We start from the raw sequence: 25,030 nt of genomic DNA on the forward strand, positions 1-25,030 counted from the left end.
GACCTGAGCCGAAGGCAGTCGTCCAACCAACTGAGCCACCCAGGAGCCCCCACACGTGCCTTCTTTACTACCCATTGCCAGGTTACCCCATCCCCCCACCCCCCTCCCTTCTGTAACTCTCAGTTTGGTTACCAAAGTCCAGAGTCTATCATGGTTTATCTCTCTCTCTGATTTCTTTGGAATGGAGGATGTTTGTTGTTGTTAAGGCAAAGAGTCATTTTGCCTTAAATCAAGATCACTGATTATTTCAGAATGAGGAAGAGGAAAAAATGCAAATGGATTTTTGAGAGTAGTAAAAGGTTTGAAGAAGAGGAATTTTCTCTGTGTTCAAGCTGGCTAAGATTGAATGGATCTATTTATTAAGGGTTTTTTTGTTGTTGTTGTTGTTGTTTTCTTTTTAATGAGCCCAATGGTATACTGATGGAAAACTAGAGTTGGGTTTTCTCTCTGAAAACAATGACGTTTTCTTGGATTATTGCTCTGTTCTTAATAAGAGATAGTAAGGCATTTTCTTTACCTTTAAGGTAATCTGCCTAGGAAACAAAGATTCTGTGTCTTATCAAAATAATTTCCTGTGCTTTGTGTTGTCTTTATTATATTTGTTTGTGAGAATCTAAGTATTTTTTCATGAGGATCTATGATCCTATTTAATCAAGAGTTCAAATCTTTTAACATTTTTTTACAACTTCCCATAATGAAGTCCAAAATGCAATCCTAACTTTAAACTGAAATTGACATTTCCTAGACAGCCCCTGAAAAATCTGAAAGGATTTGTTCTTTCACCTTGTAAAAAAGAAATGTTAAATAATTTGTGGATTTTTTTGGATATTTTATTATTTTATTTTTTAAAGGATTTTATTTATTTATTTGACAGAGAGAGATACAGTGAGAGAGGGAATACAAGCCTGGGGAGTGGGAGAGGGAGAAGCAAGCTTCCCATGGAGCAGGGACCCTGATGTGGGGCTCAATCCCAGGATGCTGGAATCATGACCTGAGCTGAAGGCAGCCACTTAACTCAGAGCCACCCAGGTGCCCCTGGGCAAATATTTTGATATTTAAATTGTATGGGAGACATTGTTAAGTAAGAAGTGATGCTTAGAAATAAGTCAATCAGAGAAAGACAGTTATCACATGATCTCTCTGATATGAGGAATTTGAGAGGCAGGGTTGGGGGGGAGTTGTGGAGGGTAGGAAGGAAAAAAATAAACAAGATGGGGCCAGGGAGGGAGACAAACCGTAAGAGACTCCTAATCTTAGGAAACAAACTGAGGGTTGCTGGGAGGTGGGGTGGGAGGGATGAGTGGCTGGGTTATGGATATTGGGGAAGGTATGTGCTATGGTGAGTGCTGTGAATTGTGCAGGAATAATGATTCACAGACCTGTACCCCTGAAGCAAATAATACATTATATGTTAATTTAAAAAAATAAATATTTTAGAGCCAAAAAAAAAAAAAAAAAGAAAAGAAGTGATGCTTAAGCTTCCCTAGGTTATATTTGTGTAAATATAGATATTTAAGAAATTATATGAAGTTTATATAAATTTGCCAGAACCCTTTTGTCTGTGATAAGTCCTGGTATAATATTATCAGTTACAATTCCAGTTATTTAAACACTGTATGTTGTAGAAATAACCAAATTCCCTCATCAGTTGCATTGTTTTAATAATGAACTCTTCAGATCTTTAATCATGTAAAAAAGTCTTTTATCATTCACAGATAACTTTTATTTTACTCTGACTCTTCCTTGAAAGCTCTTGAAGTTACAGGCAAAAGTGCTTCCTCTTCAACAAAATGTAACCATCTCAGAGACCATGGAAAGGGCTATGACAGGTCCTCTGGGCTACAGGCTTGTGAAGCACTAGTGTTTAAATAACTTTGAGACCATACTACTGGATTGAATAAGGACTTCCAGCACTAATGGAGAAGCTGACTGGTTTGAAAAACTGCTAACTCAGGATCAAGCTGAACAAGAAATTACTTACATAAAAAAAAAGGGTGAATATATTTGTAAGAAGTATTCAGTAGAATAGAATAGAGAATTTAGAAATAGATCTCAGCTTTCCTAGAGGTATATTGAAAAGCTTTTTATGTATAGTAAATGTATTTTAAAACATTGATGTTATACAGCTTTACCTAATGTCTTAATGTTACTACCCGTTAAAAATGAATGAAACTCAAATTATAGTATTGCCATAAAACATTGACAAATCTGTCAAGTTGTAGAATGTGACATTTTTGCTTGTTTTCAATATACAAGCCTGCTGGTTGTTGTGTGCTGGGCAGAGCTTTTTCGCTTTTAAATCTAGCAGTGCCCTCTTGAGTCTTGAGTGAAAGGCTGCTACAGTTTGATAAGAAAAGCATCTTCACCCATTCAAATATATTTTTCTAAGATTTTATTTATTTATTTGACAGAGAAAGAGAGATACACAGTAGGGGGAGTGGTAGGCAGAGGGAGAGGGAGAGGCTCTCCATTGAGCCGGGAGCCTGATGTGGGGCTCCATCTCAGGACCCTGGGATCATGACTCAGCTGAAAGCAACCTCTTAACTGACTGAGCCGCCTAGGTGCCCCACCCATTCAAATATTCTTGATCCATCCCATTCTGAGGGACATTTCTTACTTAGAATTAGGACATTTGTTACTTAGAAGTAGCAGAGAGCTGAACCTACATGTTTTTGTTCTGAGTGAACATTCTTTTCAAGGATGACTTTAGCTAATTAGAACAAAATAGAAATAAGCTTGTTCACTGTAAAAATGTATTTTGTTGTGGTGGTTGTACATCTTTTATTTATTTTATTTTAAATTTGGTGTTTTCATAATAATAACATTGAATTTTTGTTGACCAATGTAACATGTCTAAATTTATTGAATGCCTATTATATAAGTGATACTGCATTTGTATTGAGGAATATATAACAAATAGAGAATAAGCCACAGCCCTGGTACTTACACATTTATTTCCACTTGTCTAGTATATCAGATTATGACCCATATTGGCTTTTGTATCAAAATTGTCTTTATTAAGTAAATTAAAACTATTACTATTGATATATATTCCTTTTTTATTACAGAAGAAAATACTCAGGAAACATCACAGGTGAAGAAAAGCTTGAGTGAAAAAGTTTCTCTCTATAGAGGTGACATCACATTGCTAGAGGTAGATGCTATAGTCAACGCGGGTGAGTACTTGATTTTTTGTGTTTGATGTATTTGTTATACGAGTATTATTTTAAAATATTTTTCATAAACAGGAATATAAGTATTTTATGAAAAGATGTCCTTCCTGGTGTCGAAATATCTTAGGTACTTCCCTCTGGATTAAAAACACTGAGGACTAGTTTATGTATGTGCCACAGTTAATTTGCTAACTCATGGTATCCATGCTAAATTGAGACTATAGTACAGGACCACTGGAAGAGTGGTAGATTGTTGCAGAAAGTTCTGCTGAGAAAACTTTAGAAGCTCTATTACTGTTGATTTCAGGCTTGAGTTAATAATTGTCCAGCATAAAAACAAATTAAGGTTTTTCCTTCTTTTGAAGAGGTTATAAAGAGATGATTGAACACCAGAAAAAAGTAAAATAGAAAGTAATTGTTTCTGCGATTTCCAAATCACAGTTGTTTGGTTGTTACTTTTCATGTTTGATATGGAATGCTTTAATTATTTTAATAACCAATTTTTATGTTTGAACATTGGGGAAATTAACTGTTTTTTATAGTAGTATCTCCTATATATTTTATTTTGTGGCTATATATCAAGAAATGCATAGTAGTTGTGAGTCTTTAAAAATAAATGTCAATAATAAGAGGATATTTAATGACTTTGTGTTTTACAAAGGTATGCTTTTTTCAGGTTGAAAATGCCAAATAAAAACAAATTTGGACGTAGGTAAGGAGAGTCTTTATTCAAAAAGATGATTATAGTAAGGAGAAGTGAACTATCCTAATAGGCAGAGGAAGAATATTGCAAAAGGAAGAATCACTTCTGTCATGAGATCTATAAGCATCTCAAAGACCACGCAGAAAGGGGCTTTTCTTTCATAGGAAGGAGTAAACCATCAGTCTTGGAATACTGAAAAAATAAGATAAAATTATTTTAAAAAGGAGTAAATAGGATAAAAAGAATGGGGGTAGGGTACTAGGATGAGTTGGTGGCAAGATTGGAGAGCTGATCAGAGAATATTCTTCCCTGAAGTCAGCTGATTCTTGGGAGATGTGGTTCAAGAGGAGTTGTTCACTTTGCATTGCTTATGGGTGGATCAAAGTCCACAGGCTTGACCGAGGGGAAAAAAGCCTGACTGAAGTTTGGTCAACTACAGTTAATAGCCATTGACCAGCCAGAATGGTCAATGGGGACAGACAGTTCAGTTAATCATTTATGAGTGAAAGAATGGGAATTTGGAGGATCTGTTTCTTGGTCTTGTCATAGGTTACAGGAAGCCATCCACATGGTTTATTTGTCATATGGGCATGAGTAGTTCTTTGCTGTAAGCTGTTTCCTGAAACACAGAAGGGTGAGGGGTAATTTTTTGGCAGTCCCTGTTTTCTAGAAGTACAGGATTTATGTAAAGTTCAACGTTGTCGCAAGGTTCCCTTTGGTGATGAAAAAATTCACACAGGATAGTAGGAACATGCCTTGGTGGGTGAACAGAGGGGTCTCATGGAAGACTGGAACATTAATATAGCATCGTTTTGGCAATCCCACAGGAAGTTGGGAAGCCTAGTCAGCTTGTTATTTCTGTAGAATTGGCTATCAGTTGCTTTGTACTGTATTTGCTTTGCTATACTCAGAGCTGTTTCTCTCTTTCTTCTAACGCCTCTGTAATTCCTTTCTCATCTGTTACCTCTCTAAAATACAAAACTCTTCAAGAGAGGGGCTATGTCTTGGTTATTTAATCTCTACCCAATATGAATCATTTCTTTTGGACAGAATTATGTCCTCGTATCACCTCTTAGGCTGTAAGTCTCTCTCCCCTGTAGCTAGTCCCTGTGGACTGCTCATTTGTGGCCCTGGGTATCAAGCTGGTTTTCTTTGACCTGTGGGACCTCTGGAAAAGACTGCACTTTGAAGGGATCTCATGAACTCCTCTCCATACAGGGGTTTTATAAGATTACTATAGTAACTAAGTTATTAATGATTTGTTATGCCCTAAATTCTATAAACGTATGAGCTATAATTTCAAAAAAATTTAAAAATATATTTATATATACACACACACATATGTATATGTATATATTTATATATCAACAGCCTTTCTGTAAGTTCTTGTAATTTCTAGCTTTTGATTCTAGTTCTGCTCTGTGGGATACAATTAATGACCCATATTTCCTTCTTAAATGCCTGAAGACCTCTCTCTTGAGTTTTGTCTTTCTTGTTATTAACGTAACACTGAATAGGCCATCTTAGCACACTTAATAATAGCAGTAATTATGGTTTTTCTTGGGTTTTGCTAACTGTATACCTGTGTATCTCCCCCTTACGGCTACAGACTGGTGTCTTTTCCATCTTCTGTGTTAACTTCCAAAGCAATGTCATGCCATTATGTTCTTAATAAATGCTTGATACTGTGTATGTGTTAGATTGAACTATATGTAATTGAACCATATGCTCCAAAGCACCTCTAACCAGTAGCACACTCAACATTGAGGACTTGACATAGTGAATCAGTGTGGCCCTGATTTTAAAAATGATTTATTTGATCAATAAATACAATATTTATGGGATAATTTTTATTGAAACAGAATAAAATGGTGCTAAGCAGGAGAATGCAACTAATGGGAAAACATCCCATCACTATTTTAAACCTTGTCCTTGCCTGTATGTGTAATTTTTTCATAGCTGCCACATAGTATACAAGGGTTTGATGAATTAATATGAAGGCAGGCAGCAACTTTCACTCACTCCCAGAAACCATTTGGCAACTTTAGTCACCTGTCTGGCTGAGATTATATTACAATTTGGACATGTTCTACATCTCACAAGGGCAACCTCATCAGGAAGTTCCTCTGTATATGGAAGAAAGATGCCAAATATACAGTGTAATGACTCTGTTTACAGCTTTCTGCTGTGCAGTTTGTTTGCCTGGTATGTAAGAAGAGGAACAGCTGTTAATCTTTCAAGTGAACAAGGCAACATGGCAGGAGATTCCAGAGCTGCCTCTGGTGAGAGGAGAATGAGAGGCAATGCCCCCAGTCATGGTGCCAAAGCAGCCCAGACATCACTTTCTATCAAACTTCCAACATTCTCTTTCCATGCATATGTTAATATTAGTACATTGGAACACCTAGGCTTACCTGCCATAAATGAAATGATTTAATAGTTAAAGTTTTTCCTAATAAAATACTTTTCGACTTGCTTGGGTTTCTTTAAATGTGACCTAGGATAAGCCTTCTGTGTAATTTTTATACTTCTTCATAAGAAATAATATGTATTTGGTATATTTAATAAAACAGATTTTATTGGCAGTAGGGTGTATAGGGCAGTAACAACAAGTTTTAGAGTTAGGCAGACCCAGATTCAAATTCAGGTTCTCATACCCGGGGCCATTTTTTGTTTAAACTTTTTGTTTGTTTGTTTAAACTTTTTATGTTGAAATAATTATAGGAAATTGCAAAGACAGTACAGAGAGTCCTATGTATCTTTCACCTTCACCTGTGTAAGCCCCCCCAATGGTGACATCATACAATATACAATATCAAAACCAGGAAACTGACATTGGTCTATTATTATTAACTAGATTGTAGACCTTATTCCATTTTCACCATTTTTTAACCTGCATTTGTGTGTGTTTGTGTCTATAGTTCTCTGCAGCTTTACCCCATGTACAGATGCATGGTGATCACCATAATCATGATACAGAACTGTTTGATTTTCCTGAAAAGAACTCCCTTTGTAGTGGCACCCGCCTCTTTGCCCTCCTTTCCTTGCACCCCTACCATTCTTCATCTCTATAGTTTTGTCATTTTTAAGAATGTTACATCAGTGTACTCATACAGCATGTAGCCTTTTGAGATTGATGTTTTTCACTAAACATAAGGCCCTTGAGGTCCATTCAGATTGTTGCATCTATCAGGAGTTCATTCCTTTTTATTGCTGAATAGTAGTCCCTTGCATGGATATACCAAAGTTTGTCCAACCATCCACACACTGAAGGACCTCTGGGTTCTCTTCAGAATTTTGACATAACCAATAGAGTTGCTATAAAAATTCATGTACAGGTTTTTGTATGTAACAGTATATAGGATGATCTGTTTACTGTGACTATGTCATTGTATAAATTTGTATTAAGCCTGTTGGTCAAAGCATTTTGGTTTTTGCTAGAGTTTGGAGGAGAATACATTCATCTAATTTATGGTTCAGTATTTTATCATTAGAGACCATTTTACTTGTACCATAATTACAGAAATATTTTGTTGGTGATATAATTGTTATTCATTTGGGATTGCAGGCAAAATAATGAAAAAGTTGGTTAACTCTCCAACTCTTTGGGCAAAGATTCGGTTTGCCATAAATAGGGTTATTTAAAATGGAAAATGCAGAAGGTTCATTTGTTTATTTTAGTTCTTCCTGTCCCTATCCCAGCATGTGAAGGAGAGGTACATTTACATTGTAGTTAATCATGGAGGGTTGGAGTCAGGGCAATCATTATTTTAAATGTGTCTCTTTGACTTCCTGACCAACTGACCTCCAGTAAGTTTTTTTGAGCCTTAGTTTGTTCATTGGTAAAATGAAGATAATAATAGGGCCTGCTTCTCAGGGCTGTTGTGAAAATAAAAAGAGATAATGTATACAAAGCAGTTCACATAATAATGCCTAGAATATAGACACACTCAGTAAATGGTAGCAGAATTACACTGCTTAGTCATAAATCAGAAAACTGATTTTTCCCTATTAAGGTCACAAGGTAACTGTGCATGTTTTTCAAGTCTTATGCACAGATATTACCTATTAAATGAATTTGTCCTATGTGTTTGCAACTTTAGCCATTATACTGTTTACTTAAATTTTGTCCAAGAAAAGTTGTCCAATTGTGAGGCTCTATGTTAAATGCCAAGTTTCTATAATATTTTTGGTAATTTTTATGAGCTAATGGCCCAGAAGAACTGTTTTAGTTTTCTTTAGTGATATGTTTTTACTGTATTAATTGTGAATGTCATAATTGTGTCAAAAATTGAGATAGTGACCTAATTGGATAGCAAATAATTTAATCTCTAGGTATAATTTAATTGAAAGAAAAGTTGATATAGAATATATGAATATCTTCATAGGTAAATCAGGTACTGGGACTGCATATGATGGAAGAAATTTTACTTTATAGAGGTTTCCTTAAACATTCATCTCCAGTTACTTAAAATTAATGTTATATATTCATTTGGTAAAACCTAAATAAGAGATATTTGAAATTAGATTCCAAATCATTGAGAAAATAGATTCATTTACCCTCAGAAATATTTTAGGACAATTGACAGCAACTGCTTGATTCAATATAAATTTCATCTCTACTAGTGAAGCACTTAAGTTTTATTCCTTATTGAATTTCTGTATTCTATGTTTTTCTTTTAACATATTGTTGGGCAGTAATAGACATAAACACACACATACATGTATAGCCCAATGAAACTCCATCCAGATAAAAAAGCAGAACATTATTAGTACTTTGAAAGAGCCCTTAGTACCCTAATATTTTATAGTGAATACTAGTATATTTTGTAGTGAATACTAGTATATTTTTTGTCCTGGCTTCTAGTAGTATAGGTTAGTTTTATCTTTTTTTGTATTTTATATGAATGGAACCATATGATATATATTCTTCAATATTTGGCTCTTTTGGCTCACCATTATGAATGTAAAATTTATCTTGTTATATAATATTTCATTTTGTGAATATGCCATAATTTATCTGTCCAGGCTACTATTGATGAGCATTTCAGTAAATTCCAGTTTGGGATTATTAGTACTTTAGTGAACATTCTAACTTATTTTTGTGTGTATGCGTGTATTTTTGTGAATAAATATCTGTATATAGGCAAAGGGGAAACAATTACTGTACATCACCCACTCCCTTCACTTCCCCTTCTATCTATGCTAGAAACTGCTGAAAAGTTTCAAAATCACCACTGTGGATAGCCATCATTCAGCTAACCTTGGAGATATGTTTGAATAGATGAGTGTGGGAAGAACCATTTTTTGAGATGTATTCTCAATAGTGGTTGCAGGTTTAAGTGTGAGCTTCCAGCTATAAGGATCACAGTGTGTTCCCATTATGTCGTGTGAGGATAGAGAGAAAATAGGATTTCTGAGGTATACTGAGAAAAAGAGATTTAAATAAATCTAACAACCATCACCATTCCTAAACAGGAAGATGTAGTATGTTAAAGATGTCAGAACTCCTGGAATAACCTAAATTTCTAATCAAAATTCCATTGATATTTTTGGGATTTTGTTCTGATAGTAATTTTGTTTTTTGTTTTGTTTTTGAAATTGTTGAAATCATTCTAAAATTTATCTGATAGAATAAAAGAATGAGATTCGCCCAGAAATACCTAAAAAGGCAGAAAAATGGCAGGTTGGGGGAAGAGTCACACAATCCCAAATTAAAGTACATATGTGAAAGCTGTAATAATTAAAAAAATGTACATCACTATCTCACACCTTTCATGAATATAAATTCTGTATGGAGTTTAATATAGATTAAAGAAACCATTTAAAAGGCAGAAGAAAACATAAGGAGCTATGTGTCTTACCTTTGGTGGGAAAAACCATTCTGAATTCAATCGAAAGAAAGAAACCAATAAGAAAAATACTGAAGAATTTGACAACTTAAATATTCTTGAATGTTTCAAGAGAAAGTCATGCCATAAAAATACTTGAAAATTAAATGTCAAATTGGAAAGGAATATTAGCAACGTATATGACAAAAGTTTACTTTTGTTATAATAATAATAATAATCTTTCTCAATTAAAAAATTAATCTTTCTCAATTAAAAAAACAAATGTCTAATGGATAACCTGGTTAGGAATATGAGCATGAAAGTCCTGGGATCAGGCCTTGTGTTGTCTGCTTGTCTTTCTCCCTCTGTTCTTGCTCTTTCTCTAAAATAAAGAAATAAAATATATATATTTTTTAAGATTTATTTGACAGACAGAGACCACGAGTAGGCAGAGAGGCAGGCAGAGAGAGAGAGGGGGGAAGCAGGCTCCTTGCTGAGCAGAGAGCCCGATGCGGGGCTCGATCCCAGGACCCCTAGATCATGACCTGAGCCGAAGGCAGACGCTGTAAACCACTGAGCCACCCAGGCGCCCCAAGAAATAAAATCTTTAAAAAAGTTAAAATTTTAAAAAACATGGAGGGGTAACTGGGCGGCTCAGTCGTTAAGCGTCTGTCTTCTGCTCAGGTCATGATCCCAGGGTCCTGGAATTGAGCCCTGCATCGGGCTCTCTGCTCGACGGGGAACCTGCTTCCTCCTCTCTCTCTGCCTGCCTCTCTGCCTATTTGTGATCTGTCTGCCAAATAAATAAAAATCTTTAAAAAAATAAATAAAAATTTAAAAAGTAAAATGACATAAAAATGATCTTAATACTTAAAAAAACAAAAAACTTGAGCAGTAGTTTGTAAAATTCAAAATACATCTACAAATTGAAAGAATCTGAAGCATAAAACTAAAATGAAAAAATATATTTTATCCTTCTTTATATATTATATTTCACTGTTTAAAATATTACAGTATATTCCTTTTGTAATCAGCTCCAACAAAATCTTTAATAGTATGTTTTTAAAATCCAGTTGACCAGTAGGTGTGACAAACAAACTGTACACTTCCCTAAGTACCCTGAAGAATTCATCGAAGGAAAAAAACATCTCAAAACATGAAACAAATGCCCAAGCAACCACTGCCACTTTCTGAATTTTTTTTTGAAATTTTAGTCTCTCAGGTCCTTTGAGGACTCTGTTACTATTTAATATGTAGGGTTATTCTGCTAAAAGGTTCAAAAATAGATGAAACTCAAAGGATGAAACTCAGAGGCTTTAACCCACTGAGCTACCCAGGTGCCCCATTTTGTGTCATTTTAAATAGCTGCATTATTTTAATATATTATACAATTATATATAATATATATTATATTATATACACCTAATATTTATTTAACTACTCTCTCAATGTAGGAAATTTAGATTACTTTCAAGTTTTTTACTGTTATAAACAGGCTGAGACAAACATCCTAGTAGATAAATCTTTGTAAAAATCTTTGATTACTTCCTTGGAGTAAAGTCTTTGAAGTGAAATAATGGGAGTATGAAAGTTTTTTTTTTTTTTTAAATTAACCTTTTTGGGGGTATGTATGTTTTTATACTTTGATGTATGTAACCAAATAGCTCTGAGAGGTTAAATGAGTTTATATCTCTCAAGTATGGGTATGAATTTTTAAAAAACTGTGCCTCAGAATTGTATTTCATTGTTGTAATTTCCATTTCTTTGAAGAAAAGGACTGTAGTTTTTGAAAAGAAAGCAGGATTTTACCTATACAATTTTATTGGCACTGAGAAGGTAACTTACTGGTGGTAGTCAGGAGACATTGGTTGAGGTTGGTTGGTCAGAGGCCTGATGAGTAGAGTACTGAGTGTTTCTCAAATGAGATACCCAATAGCTTAAGGTCCGTGCCACTGCTTCTCTTCCAGAAATTCAAGATGGTAGGTTGAGAGATAGGCACTAAAAGTCCTTAAAATAAAAGAGGAACACTTTATTTCACTTTCAGAGTAAGTAGTACCTAGCATCTTTTTTTTAAGGATTTTTTTTTTTTTTTAGATTTTATTTATTTATTTGACCGACAGATATCACAAGTAGGCAGAGAGGCAGGCAGAGAGAGAGGAGGAAGCAGGTTCCCCGCCAAGCAGAGAGCCCCATGTGGGGCTCTATCCCAGGACCCAGGGACCATGACCTGAGCTGAAGGCAGAGGTTGAGCCACCCAGGCGCCCCAGTACCTAGCATCTTGCATAGCACTTGACACTGCGGATGTTTTATGGTATGGTCACCAAGTATAGTTTCTCTGAAAATGGAGCCTTTATTCTAGACAAGAAAATATCAGAGCCTACCCCTGCGGCTAGAATGTGTGGAATTTCAGAGGTGCCATTTAAGCTGGAATACTTCTGTTTTGTAAAGAGGGTCTTGACCTTGCAGAAAAGATCTGCAGCTTCAGAAGCTGGACTAAACTGTCTCAATGCTACTTTCCATGTGGATTGAGCCAATTGAACTGAGACTGTGGGGGATGGATGGAACCAGTCCCCTCGGAGCATAAACAGCTGTGCCTACATTAGAAGAAGGGGCATGGGGAAGTGGATGCTAATTCAGTAGCTAACAATAAATATGATTACCCTCTGCCATAGTTCAATTCTTATAATTGCATGACTTGTCAGAAATTGGTTATAGTTAAATCTAAGTAAGAGCTGAACTTTATAATGGTGCTAAATTACATTTCATAAGGCCTAGGCGCTATCTAATGCTCTTATAAACTTTATTTGGAATTCTCCATGTTCTTTTTGTTTTTGAAATTATACAGTAAAATTTAAATGTTTTTGGTGTATACTCTATTAATTTTAAGTAAGGAAATGTATATTTTGTTATATATACATGTTGGCTTAATTTCTAAAAATTACTTCTTTGTGACTTTTGGGGAGTTTCTATTTATGGGTTCAAAAGCATCTAGATGATATTCATTCTGTTCTTTTGTCTCAGTGCAGTTATAATCATTTGGCTATTAATTTAATTTTTTTTCAATTAAGGTCTTCTTTATATGTGTAGGGAAAGGGAAAAGTGACATTGATTTCTAATTCCAATCATTAATTCACATAAAATTAGGCTACATAAGTAATATTGGAGAAAATTAGCTTATCAGTAGAAACTAGACATCCTCATATTTGAATGAAATTTAAATCTATTAAACTTCAGTTTCAGAGAACTTAATGATTTTTATTAACTTTGAATTTAGTGAATAGTCCCTTTATGAAATTAATTCTATATACTTAAAAAGGAAAAAGGCAATGGTGGTAATTGAGTAGGAAGAATAATCTTATTTATAGCTCAGATTTTGTGCATTTTGATTGACAAGTGGTTTATTAAACTTGGGTGTAATATAAAGGAAGATTTGGGCCATTTTGATAAGAAAGAAAGGTTGAGAATATTTTTCAACATTCTTAGCTGGTTTAGCTTTCTCGTTAGAGAAGCAGCCAATGTTTTCTCTAAATTAAGGACAAAAATAAATATTTTATTTTGGCATTTTATCAGCTGCTTTTTCACTATTCCTTTCACTTTTGTAACTGTTTGAAGAAACAGATTTATGGCATGAAGTTTCCCAGGCTTCTTTTGACCTTGAGATACAATCTGATTTACTTTGTTAAGTTTTAATTTTATGACACATCACATCTCTGTTGTATCTAAAATTAAACTTTGGGATAAAGGTATATTTTTCCACATTGGGTTTGTGAACAGAATAAATTACCAGAGAATTATGTTTAAATAAATGTGTAAGTAAAGGAATGTTGACTAGGCTAGCTACACCTCCCCACATAAACAGCTTGTTAATGTGCAATCAGTCACTAGAGTTGCCATGAACTTGGAGCTTAATGAACAGGTGGAGAAAGAGGATGAATCCCAATCCAAAATGGATCTGACAGTTTATCAGGCAATTTCACTGATCGCTAATCCATTTTGCTTGGCAACTTAATTTATCACACAGTTAGAATTTTCATCCCATAGGTTTCCAAGTGGAAATTAATTCAGAAACATGTCCAGTCCATGGGGTTTAAGAGACCTGCATAAGCTTTGTGAGGACATTTAGAAATAAATTATTTTAAGTGCATAAAATAGGTTTTCTCTTATGATTCCATTTGTGTTTAAGTCCTCCTTAAAATGTGTAGATGGTGCTACCATTTAATAGTATATCATGACAGTTAATTAAGGTTTATTTGTTTATGTAAGAAAATTCTAGGTTAAATGAACAAATTGTTAATTTTAATTTATTGGTGAAATAATTAATAAAAGTGTTAAATAATCCTGTGAATGTAATTCTGTCTTTACATATATAAAAATTACTGATCTTAATGGGTTTGAAAGCATCCATAGCAAGAAATAATGAGCAAAAGAAATTATTTCTTTAAGGCTCACATCTTCTGGATACTTATACATTCTATAATTAGATTAATTTATGGCTTTTTATTTAAAAATACCTATTAAAGCAATATTCTTTCAGGAAGGGAAAGAATGCAACCTGGGTCTCATCCGTCACACTCTGACTCTGCTTAGGATTTGCAAGGATAAGCCTCATTAATGGGACTTGGCTTAGGACCTGGCTATGGTTTAAAATATCCTCAAAGTCAGAAACACATTTTGTTCACTTTTTGAAAACTTGATTTATAATGGATAGAAAGTTAAATTGAATATTGATCCTTGAAAAGCAAATGTGTCCTGTAAAAATGACGAAACAACACAATAAAAGTTGATTGATTGTCCACAGCCTGGGGACAGGAGCCGCCTCCTCGGATGTCATCTTCTCTAGGCATTTCTAGCTCTGATAAGGTGATGGGGATGAAGTGTTAGAGGAGATTAGTTGCATACTGGCATGAACTGTTACACTTTATAAGAAGATTGAGGAAGACTGGTAACAAATCATTTCTAAGAAGGAATTTGAGGAATGAGGAATAGAACACAAGATCAATAAAATCTATGATATAACTCTAGGAGGGAACACCAGGGAATTCCTTATAATTTCTCAAGCTGTGTAGCACATTCAAAAAGAATTTAAGTCAGTGAAAAATAATTGGGATGACAGAAAACCTCAAACTGGCATAATGCTGTCATTGATTGGATGTGTCAGGCAAATTGTGGCTATCATTCTTGTGACCAGGCTGATTAAAGTAATATCTTCATAATCTAGAGGGGCTCAGTGTTGAATCATCCTGGCACCTTTCCCAAATCCCCTTGAGGAGTCTTTGGCATTTTTCCCTGGAACATATTGCAGACCTGTGCCTTGTAATTGTAGAAACTGGACTTTCATTTTTAAAGTTAGGAGAAAATGGTCATTGAGTCCAGTATTAGTTTTGGGGAATCAAACCAAAATAAAATAAAAAAAAATCTGCAGGGCATTGTTTGACTTTATTCTTCTTTCTTATTAGACTAATGATTGTAGTAAACTCTCGTGGGCATCAGAATCACCCAGAAGCTTGTTTTAAATGCTGTTTCCCAGCCTCTAGTACCCCAGGATTCAGATTCAGTGGGTCTGGGAGGTGCCCTTGGAATCTCCAATTAATAGGCATCCTGCTGTAGAGGTTCTTTTGGGAATCATTTCCATAAATGATGGGGCTTAGAGCAGGCCAAGAAAAGAAAGGTCCATGCACTTGCTCTCTGGTACTCTTTTTTTAGACATTTTTGAAATCTTTCTTCAGTGCTATCACAGATATGTGTTGGAAAGAGCTGTATCTCCCTCCATTCTCTTAAAGCAATTGTGCTTTAATATTTACTTTTTCCTTCTCTTCCTGTCCCTTTCCTCCTTATTTTCCTCTTACTGTATCCTTTTCTCCTTTCCTTCCTTCTTTCTAATGCATATTGTGTTAAATTTGTACCTAATTTTCTGCCAGACATTGGGATGATAGTCTTTGTTCTGAAGGACCTTATATTGTCCAGGAGGATGTATATGTACTATATAATGCAGGACTAACGACAAGTGGCATTGAAGAAACATGAGTCAAATGCCAAGGAAGGAGTCATTATTGTAAGTGTGGGTGTTAGTAAAGACTTTATAGGTATGATGGTAAAGCATTGAGAATAACATTTTAGTAGGCATAAGGATAAGAAATTGCATGAAAAAAGACCCCAGACATGAGAAAGTCTGGCCTATTGAAGAAATGGTACATTGGTTTAAGGTTTGTTTGTGGTCCTGTGGAAATATCACTGGACAAGGAGTAAGGAGACTGGGTTTCATATGTTGGTGTGGGCCTAAAGAATTGAGTTGTGGTGACCTTCAGTGTGTGTCCATATTTATGTTTGTGTTACTTTATTGGCTCTAGTCTTTGGTTTATCTTTCTGCATGGCTAACTTGTCTCAAAGGAGAGTATATACTATTCCCTGTGCTGTCTTTCTGGACTATCTCTGATTAATCACAACACCAAAAACCCAAAAACCCTGGGGAAACAGCAGAATTTAGTAGTTGTGGTAGGCTGAAAAACAGACTCCTCCCCCCAAAGATATCCACCTCTTAATCCCTGGAGTTTATGAGTATTACCTTAGATGGCTGGTATAATAAAGTTAAAGATCTTGAGATTTGACTACACACATAAGAGAAGGCAATGTGAAGATGGAGCTGAGAGAGATCTGAAGATGCTAGCCTTGAAGATTGGAGTGGTATGGCCATACAGAAGGAATGCTGGCAGCCACCAGAAGCTGGAAAAGGCAAGGAACTTCTCCCTGGAGTCTACAGAGGGAGGGCAGGCTTTCTGACATCTTGGTTTCTGTTCAGGAAAACTGCTTTTGGACTTCTGGTCTCCAGACTCTGAGAGGATACATGCATATTGTTTATAGGCCATGTAGCTTGTGGCAAATTTTTTAATAGCAACTCTAGGAAATTAATAGTTAAGAGGTGAGTTCTGAAGTTGGAAAGATAGGGATCTTATTTTCAGTGTGATCTTAAACAGTTCCTCAGATCTCTAATTATAGAGGAGCTTTGAGGAGAAAATGGGCTAACGTGTGTATGTGCTTTGTATGGTGTTCAGTTCCTGGTACATTTTATAAATTGTTTGATAAATATTAAATATGGTGGGGATCGTGATGTTAACAGAAAGACTACAGCTTGGAAGGAGATACCTTTTGATTGAAAAACTTTTTTGGTAGCTAGTAGAAATGACCTCAGTGAAGACTCAGTTAGTTCACTGATTAGAAGTTATTGCTTTTAATTCTTATAATAGTTGCTTTTAATTCTTAAAAGAATTATTTTAATTCTTAAAAGTTCTTTAATACTTTTAATTCTTCAATATGTTGCTTTTAATTCTTCTAATAGTTCCAGAAGTTTGAATTAAAATTGAGTCTTATATTTTTCTTCAGTGCTACATGTAGCCACCCATGATAAGAATAGAAATAAAGATCAGAAAAAAAGGTAAAGTAAAATACAAAATAGAAATACACGGGTTGTAGTGATCCTGGTTTTTCTTTATGAAAATTGAGATCCAGTAAATAAATTTGTGTTGGAATTATCAGGCTTTCAAACATTATTCTTCAACCATGAAACAGCCACCCTGTTAGTAAGCCAAAATACTAGATTTGTAAATTTACTGAGCCATAATGGGTAGCCTTGACTAGATTGCTCTGCATTCTAATAGAAATTATGTCATTTAAGAATCAGGTTGATCTGATTTGTGAGTCTTGGGAAGACAGCTGCTTGGAAGCAGTGACAAGTCTTATCCCAGTTGCCACTGGTATAGTTGACAGTCTCACTGGTATAGTGAGACAGCTCACTGCCTAAGAAGTGAGGCTTCTGTGAGGCAGAGGCCTCATTGTGACTCATTCTGTCACAATGAGGCTTCTACCCATGAAATGAACTATTATTTAGAGAATTTTATCTTCTTGAGAATTATTAAAATACAATTAACAAATGTAATCTCACTATAGTGTTTCATCTGATCAAGAGCTTTCTAAGGGCAGGGACTGTTTCCCATGTAGGTATCTTCAGTGCCTTCCACTATGGCCTGTTGTTAGTCTCAGGAGCTGTTTGTAGAGCTAACGAATGGTTGAGTATGTTGCTTCCTGTGATCATTAGTTAGAATGATGGTAAATAGACCCAGATATCAAATGTTTTCTTTTTGCTATCAGTTAGCAGGACTCCCTCAAATGGTAGATTTTAAAATTTTTTAATGTGAATTCTTTCTTTTCATTTAAAATTTCTTTGGAAGCACAAATTATATGCATAATAATATAAATAAAATAAGAGGAGGGTGCCATGATGGAGCAGATCACAGGTCGTGATCTCAGGGTTGTGAGATCAAGCCCCACGTCAGGCTCTATGCTCAGTGGGGAGTCTGCTTGAGAGTCTTTCTCCCTCTGCCCCTGCTTCCCCCACTACTGTGCTCTCTCTCTTTCTCTAAAATAAATAAATCTCTAAAAAATATTTTAAAAAATAAGAGGATATAAATTATCACTTATACTACTTTCTAAGAAACTATGGGTTTTTTTTCCTGTTTTGATTTACTTATACATATTTTGGGGGGAATATTTTTGATTAGAACCCAGATTTATTTTGGTACACAGAATTTTCCACTTAATAAAAACTTTCTTCATATGGTTTTATACAGTTCATAATTATAATTTTAAATGGTTACATAATATATTCTCTACTTCTTTTTCTCTGTAACTCCCCATTTTCCCATCTGCTTTGTCTTTCTGGTGAATTCCACTTAGTTTTAAAGTCCTGGCTCAATGATCCTTCATTTCTCTTGACTTTTGTGATCCTAGCACTTTATATATACATTGAGTATAGAACTTTTGATATTATATAAGTTTTTTAAAATAAAAATTATGAGAAATGAAGTATATCAGAGCATGGATTATACAATTTTGTGTCTTGATGACTAACTCAGTGATGGTCACATAGTAGGCACTCAACAAATATTTGTAGAGTGCAGATACCATTCTAGAGTCTGTGAATGGAAGGATGAATAAGACAGTTTTTGGATTGATGCTCAAAGTGTTTGAAATTGCTGTTCTAGAGTTGTGTCTGTGGTACTAGGAAAACCCAGAAGAGGCTGGCATATTCATGTCATTGCTTTTTCTTTCTTGTGATTTTTTTTGCGGGGATTATATTTTCAGGAATGGTATGGAATGCCCAATTCAAGGGGTATTAACAACTATATGACTTTTGCTTTCTCTCATCAAAATATTTTCCAAAAGATTCTGTTCTTTCATGGGCCTTGTTTGCCCATTTTATGTTCTCATATATGTTTGGTATCTTGAAGTATATTTTTCACCTAGTTGTATAATTTCCTCATATAATAGTGGTAGGCAGAATTCTAAGATGTTGCTCAAGATTTTTAATATTCCCTCCCCCTCTATACATGCTCCAAATAATTACTGGGACTGTAAATTTGATAGATTTTACTCTAAAGGTTAGGTTATATTATTTGGTGGAATTGGCTTTGAGAAGAGGAGATTATCAGGATGGGTCTGATGCTACACAGTAATCAAGACCACATTAGCCCTTTATTTTTAAAATTTTATTAGCTTTTTCCTACATTAGCCCTTTTTAAAATTATTTTTTATTAACATATAGTGTATTTTTGTTTCAGGGTACAGGTCTTGATTCATCTGTCTTACACAATTCACAGCACTCACATACCCTCCCCAATGTCCATCACCCAGCTACCTCATCCCTCCCACGCCCCTCTACTTTAACAACCCTCAGTTTGTTTCCTGAGATTAAGAGTCTCTTATGGTTGGTCTCCCTCTCTGGTTTCTTCTTGTTTCATTTTCCCCCTCCCTCTTCCTGTGATCCTGTCTTGCTTCCCAAATTCCTCATATGAGTCAGAGCATATGATAATTGTCTTTTTCTGGCTGACTTATTTTGCTTAGTTTAATATCCTCTAGTTCCATCCACATTGTTGCAAATGGCAAGATTTCATTTTTGATGGCTGCATAGTATTCCACATGTATGTATGTATGCATGTATGTATGTTTGTGTGTGTGTGTGTACATACGCATATACCACATCATCTTTATCCATTCATCTATTGATGGACATCTAGGCTCTTTCCAGTGTTTGGCTATTATGGACATCACTGCTATAAATACTGGGTTGTGTGTGCCCCTTCAGATCACTATGATTGTATCTTTGGAGTAAAAACGCAGTAGTGCAATTGCTGGGTCATAGGGTAGCTCTACTTTCAGCTTTTTGAGGAACCTTCATACTGTCTTCCAGAGTGGTTGCACCAGCTTGCATTCCCACCAACAGTGTAGGAAGGCTCCCCTTTCTCCAGATGTTGAGTACTTTTTCTTGTGTCTTTTGGCCATTTGGATGTCTTCTTTGCAGGAATGTCTGTTCATGTTTTCTGCCCATTTCTTGATTGAATTGTTTGTTTTGTGGGTGTTAAGTTTAATAAATTCTTTATAGATTTTGGATACTAGTCCTTTATCTGATATGTTATTTGCCAATATCTTCTCCTGTTCTGTCACTTGTCTTTTGGTTTTGTTGGCTTTTTCCTTTGCTGTGCAAAAGCTTTTGATTTTGATGAAATCCCAATAGTTCATTTTTACCCTTGCTTCCCTTTCCTTTGGCAGTGTTTCTGGGAAGAAGTCACTGCAGCTGAGGTCAAAGAGGTTGTAGCCTGTGTTCTCCGGATTTTGATGGATTCCTGTGTCATTTTGAGGTCTTTCACCCATTTTGAGTCTATTTTTGTGTATGGTATAAGGAAATGGTCCAGTTTCATTCTTCTGCATGTGGCTGTCCAATTTTCCCAATACCATTTGTTGAAAAGACTTTTTTCCATTGGACATTCTTTAGTGCTTTGTCGAAGATTAGTTGACCATAGAGTTGAGGGTCCATTTCTCGGCTCTCTGCTCTGTTCCACTGATCTGTGTGTCCGTTTTTGTGCTAGTACCATACTGTCTTGATGATTAAACTTTGTAATAGAGCCTGAAGTCTGGAATTGTGGTGCCACCAACTTTGGCTTTCTTTTTGAACATTCCTCTGGCTATTCGAGGTCTTTCCTGGTTCCATATAAATTTTAAGATTATTTGTTTCATTTCTTTGAAAAAAGTTAATGGTATTTTGATAGGGAATTGCATTAAATGTGTAGATTGCTTTGGGTAGCATAGACATTTTTGACAATATTTGTTCTTCCAATCCATGAGCATGGGACGTTTTCCCATTTCTTTGTGTCTTCCTCAATCTCTTTCATGAGTACTTTATAGTTTTCTGAGTGCAGATTCTTTGCCTCCTTGGTTAGGTTTATTCCTAGGTATCGTATGGTTTTGGGTGCACTGTAAATGGGATCAACTCCTTAATTTCTCTTTCTTCTGTCTTGCTGTTGGTGTATAGAAATGCAGCTGATCTCTGTGCATTGATTTTATATCGTGACACTTTACTGAATTCCTGTATGAGTTCTAGCAGTTTTGGAGTGGAGTCTTGGGTTTTCCACATAAAGTATCATATAATCTACAAAGAGTGAGAGTTTGACTTCTTTGCTGATTCAGATGTCCATTATTTCTTTCTGTTGTGTGTTGTCTGTTGTCTGATTGCTGAGGGTAAGACTTCTAGTACTATGTTGAATAGCAGTGGTGGTAGTGGATAGCTCTGCTTCTAAAAGTTCTGATTTTGTGCTCTGTTGCTCTATCAGTTGCTGGTAGCCAGTGGATGGGAGCTCCCTGCCCCGCTCTCTATCTTACCAAATATCGCCTCGAATTCACTTCTCTGCACATCTTACCTTCCAGAAAGTGGTCGCTTTTCATAGAATTGCTGCTATTCTTTTCTTCGATCTCTTGTTGAGGTCGTGGGTGTTCAGAATGGTTTGATAACTATCTGGCTGAATTCCTGGGACCAGATAAAATTTAGGTCTCCTATTGTTCCCCCATCTTGCTCTTCCCGTCTACATTAACCCTTTAAAAAGGGTTTTTCTCTGACTGGTAATAATAGAGGAAGTCAGAAAATTTAAAAACTTGAGGATTCATCATGCCTTTGCTGCATTGAGGAGGCGATATGGAAAGGAACTAGACTTGAAATACTCAAGTCCTCAGCCTCTTGTTGCTGAGGGTGACTCCTTCCTGTTAGCCAGCAAGTAAACAAGGGGCGTAGGTTCTGCCTTCATGTGGAATTAAATTCTGTCAGCAGAAATGAGCTTGGAAGAAGGTTTTCCTCAAAGTTTCAGGCTGGAACTCAGCTCCACAGATACCTTACTTTCAGCCTTATGATACCTCGTCACACTGTGTCTTTATTTCTGGTCTACAGATATGTGAACTAATTAAATGGTGTTTTAAGCTGCTAAGTTTGTGGCAATTTGTTAGGCATCTGTAGAAAATGAATATGATAATCTGTTAATCATTATGATATTTACTGTATGTATCTTTTGGCTTATTGTGAGTCTTTCAAATATAAAATATTTGCTTTTTATATAATTGAATCTATTGAACTTTGTCTGATTTCTAGAATTTCTTCAAGTTTTAGAGGGTGTTACATAGGGTGGTATATGTAGGCTTCTCAGAGGATTTGAGTCCAAGTCTCAAGTGATAGATTTAATTGGACTCTTGTTACTGGTATCCTTTCTGCTTAGCAGTATATAATATTGATGTCTGAACATTGACTCTTTCCACTGCTGGTAAGCTAAAGATAAATTGAAGATTTTCTTTGGAAAAATTGGGATTTTTCTCACTAAGACATTTCTTTTGACATTTGAATGGAACTTCTTAATATAATGTTAACAACACTAGTGGGGCCTAACAATGGAAGGCAGCTCCCTAGAACTATGTTATTAGCCCTTCCTTTTGCCATCATTCTTGGCAAGAGAAAGCTTCTCCAAACTTTTCCTTTTCATTTGACCCTTCTTCCAAATTGCAGAGTCTATGGATGACCTAGATTTGGCATATTGCATATTCTTGTCAGGGTTGTTCTGATCTAGAATGGACTTCTGTAAGAGGCTAAAAGGGATGAGTTTACATTTTCTCCCATGAGTCTAGTATCAAACTCAATGGCTTGGTTATAAACAACAATTTGATTATTGATTTTTAACACCCATCCACATTACTGATCATTGCTGATGCTTTAGGTATATGTATAATATTCCTAGATTGATGTTAAAAACATCCTAAACAAGGGAATTCTTTACCATTGTAGATGTATTTGTTCTTTCAACATAAAGATATTAAGGACCTATTATGGGCTAGCTCTGGAGGCCCTGTTATTTTTTTGTCTTTTCCATTTGATGCTCATATGTCAAATAGCCCATGCTAAGAAAATCTTCAGTGTTGTAAAGAAAAAGTACATATAGTCATTTTTCTTGGCTGACCTCATAGAAAGACTTGTGTTTTATATGGGCAGAAGCTAGTAGTTATGTGAACTTTAGAGTATTTTGATTTTTATAATGTAAATGTCTGATAGTTTGTTCAAATGTGGGATTATTTCTATTAGGGTTTAGTTTAAGTATTGAAATGAAAATTAGAAGCATGGAAATGAGAAAACTCTAATTAGATACCTGTCAGGGACACACAGTCATTTTGTATGGATTAAGAGGTTAGAAATTGATCCTGTTATACAGTGTCATATAATTTTAAAGTTTGAAGGGAACTGAAAGGTTATCTAGGCCAGGTGCTTTATGTTACAGATGGGGAAGCTGAAGCCTAGAGAAAAGGTAGTAACATAATCAAGGGCATGAACATATAGGCTATATGTGGCAGAGGATCCCAGTCTCCTGATAACTTCCTTCTGTTCTTTCCTTCAATTCAGGACCATAGCCCACTTAACCATACTTAATAATCAGGAGAAAATTGATGTGTATTTCATGATGTTAAGTTGATGTTGTGAGTTGGACTCTGGAAGGTTTTTGGGACTCATTGTTTTTTTGGTGATATTGGAACAGTATGGTTTTTATTAAAATACACAGTGAACCTTCTCTTTTGAAATATTTGTTTGGATGAAATATGGATTGTAACTGAAACCTCTGACTTTAGCATTATAGTTTGGCCTGAGTGAATTTCTGAAATTTTTGTATTGCATTGTTGAGTATTTTGGTTTTTTGGTTAGAGAAAGGAAACATTTCTACAGATATGTTTTCTTCTGCTGACCCTTGACTGCTTTTCTATTGACCATCTTTTTGTTTGAAAATGACAAAACTAAAAAAACACATTGTTGTATCTTTTAACAAAAGTATTGATATTTTATTTGCATAAAAACATCTTGGTTGTTAAATTGCTGTATTAATTTCACATTTTAGAAGCATGCTTCTGTTTCTTCTTTTATATTGAAAATCTGTAATTGTTAGGTATAAGAGTTACTTCAATTACTGCCTGTTTTAAACTTGGATTTCTTTTTAATTTAGAGATATGAATAAATCCTTTTGCCCTTTAATTCATACTATATTTTCTACATAAATATTTTCTACAGTTTGATTTTTCTAGGCTTTCAATAGTGTTATATAGGTTTTCTTCTTTACCTAGGTTTTCCTCCTTTACTTCTTTACCAATTCTCTGTTATTGGTAAAGGTTGTAATCCTGCTGGTTTTGCCTACTTTCAGAAATTGTTTTGTAAAATAGCATTAACTATGTTCGTGCTTGCTATTTCCTCAGAATATTGATTTTAGGCAGCTTGGATTTAAACTCTCTTTCTCTGTAACTTACCAGGTAGGGTCATGAAGACTAGTCAAGGCTTTACAAAGATCATTCAAAGCCTAACTGAATCTTTCTCATCTTTAAAATAGAATAAGTGTATTAGAGTCATTGTGAGGATTAAATAAAACAATACATATGTCCTTGGCACATTGTTGGTGCTCAATATTTAATTCCTATAAAAATACTGTATAAAATATATGGTACAAATCTATAAAATGTACAAAAAATACTGTACAAAGATACAGAATAGTATTCTGAAACATTATCCTGTTAGCTATTATCTAATTCATCTAGTTTACCTTCTTCATGAATTAATTGGTGACTCTTTCTCCTTACACAAAGGACCTGAGATTATTTCATTAGGAGGGACCTATAAGGAGGTTCCCAAAGATGATCCTTTTAAAGGATATGTGTTTTCCCCTACAGTAAGATCAGGAGTTCCTTTTCAAGGGGTGTAAGGTCAAATATTTGAAAATTTCCTTCTAGCAATCTCTTTATTGCTCCTAGGAAAAGTATCTTTTTGGATTGGAAAAATTAAATACATGGGCAGTGTATTGTGCAGAAATTCTGTACAACTATATAATGCTTCCATCTGTTCATTTTTCATTTTTGTCACCTCGGCTTTCCTGTCTTAGTATCCTGAGGCGATCAGACACCCTCCCCTGCAGAGTCTGTGTCCATCTGGT

General features: G+C 35.2%; 1 protein-coding gene across 2 annotated transcripts in view; it reads left to right on the plus strand.

Moving 5' to 3' along the window:
- The window catches only part of MACROD2 (mono-ADP ribosylhydrolase 2), a 1,974,291-nt gene that overhangs the window by 82,181 nt on the left and 1,867,080 nt on the right, over nucleotides 1-25,030 (plus strand). For both annotated transcript variants that reach the window (XM_059134074.1, XM_059134073.1), the window contains exon 3: nucleotides 3,069-3,176. In XM_059134074.1, the coding sequence (XP_058990057.1) occupies nucleotides 3,069-3,176 (108 nt within the window). The remainder of the gene's footprint in view (nucleotides 1-3,068; nucleotides 3,177-25,030) is intronic.

The sequence above is a fragment of the Mustela lutreola genome, chromosome 9 (assembly GCF_030435805.1).
Source record: "Mustela lutreola isolate mMusLut2 chromosome 9, mMusLut2.pri, whole genome shotgun sequence".
Lineage (NCBI taxonomy): Eukaryota > Metazoa > Chordata > Mammalia > Carnivora > Mustelidae > Mustela > Mustela lutreola.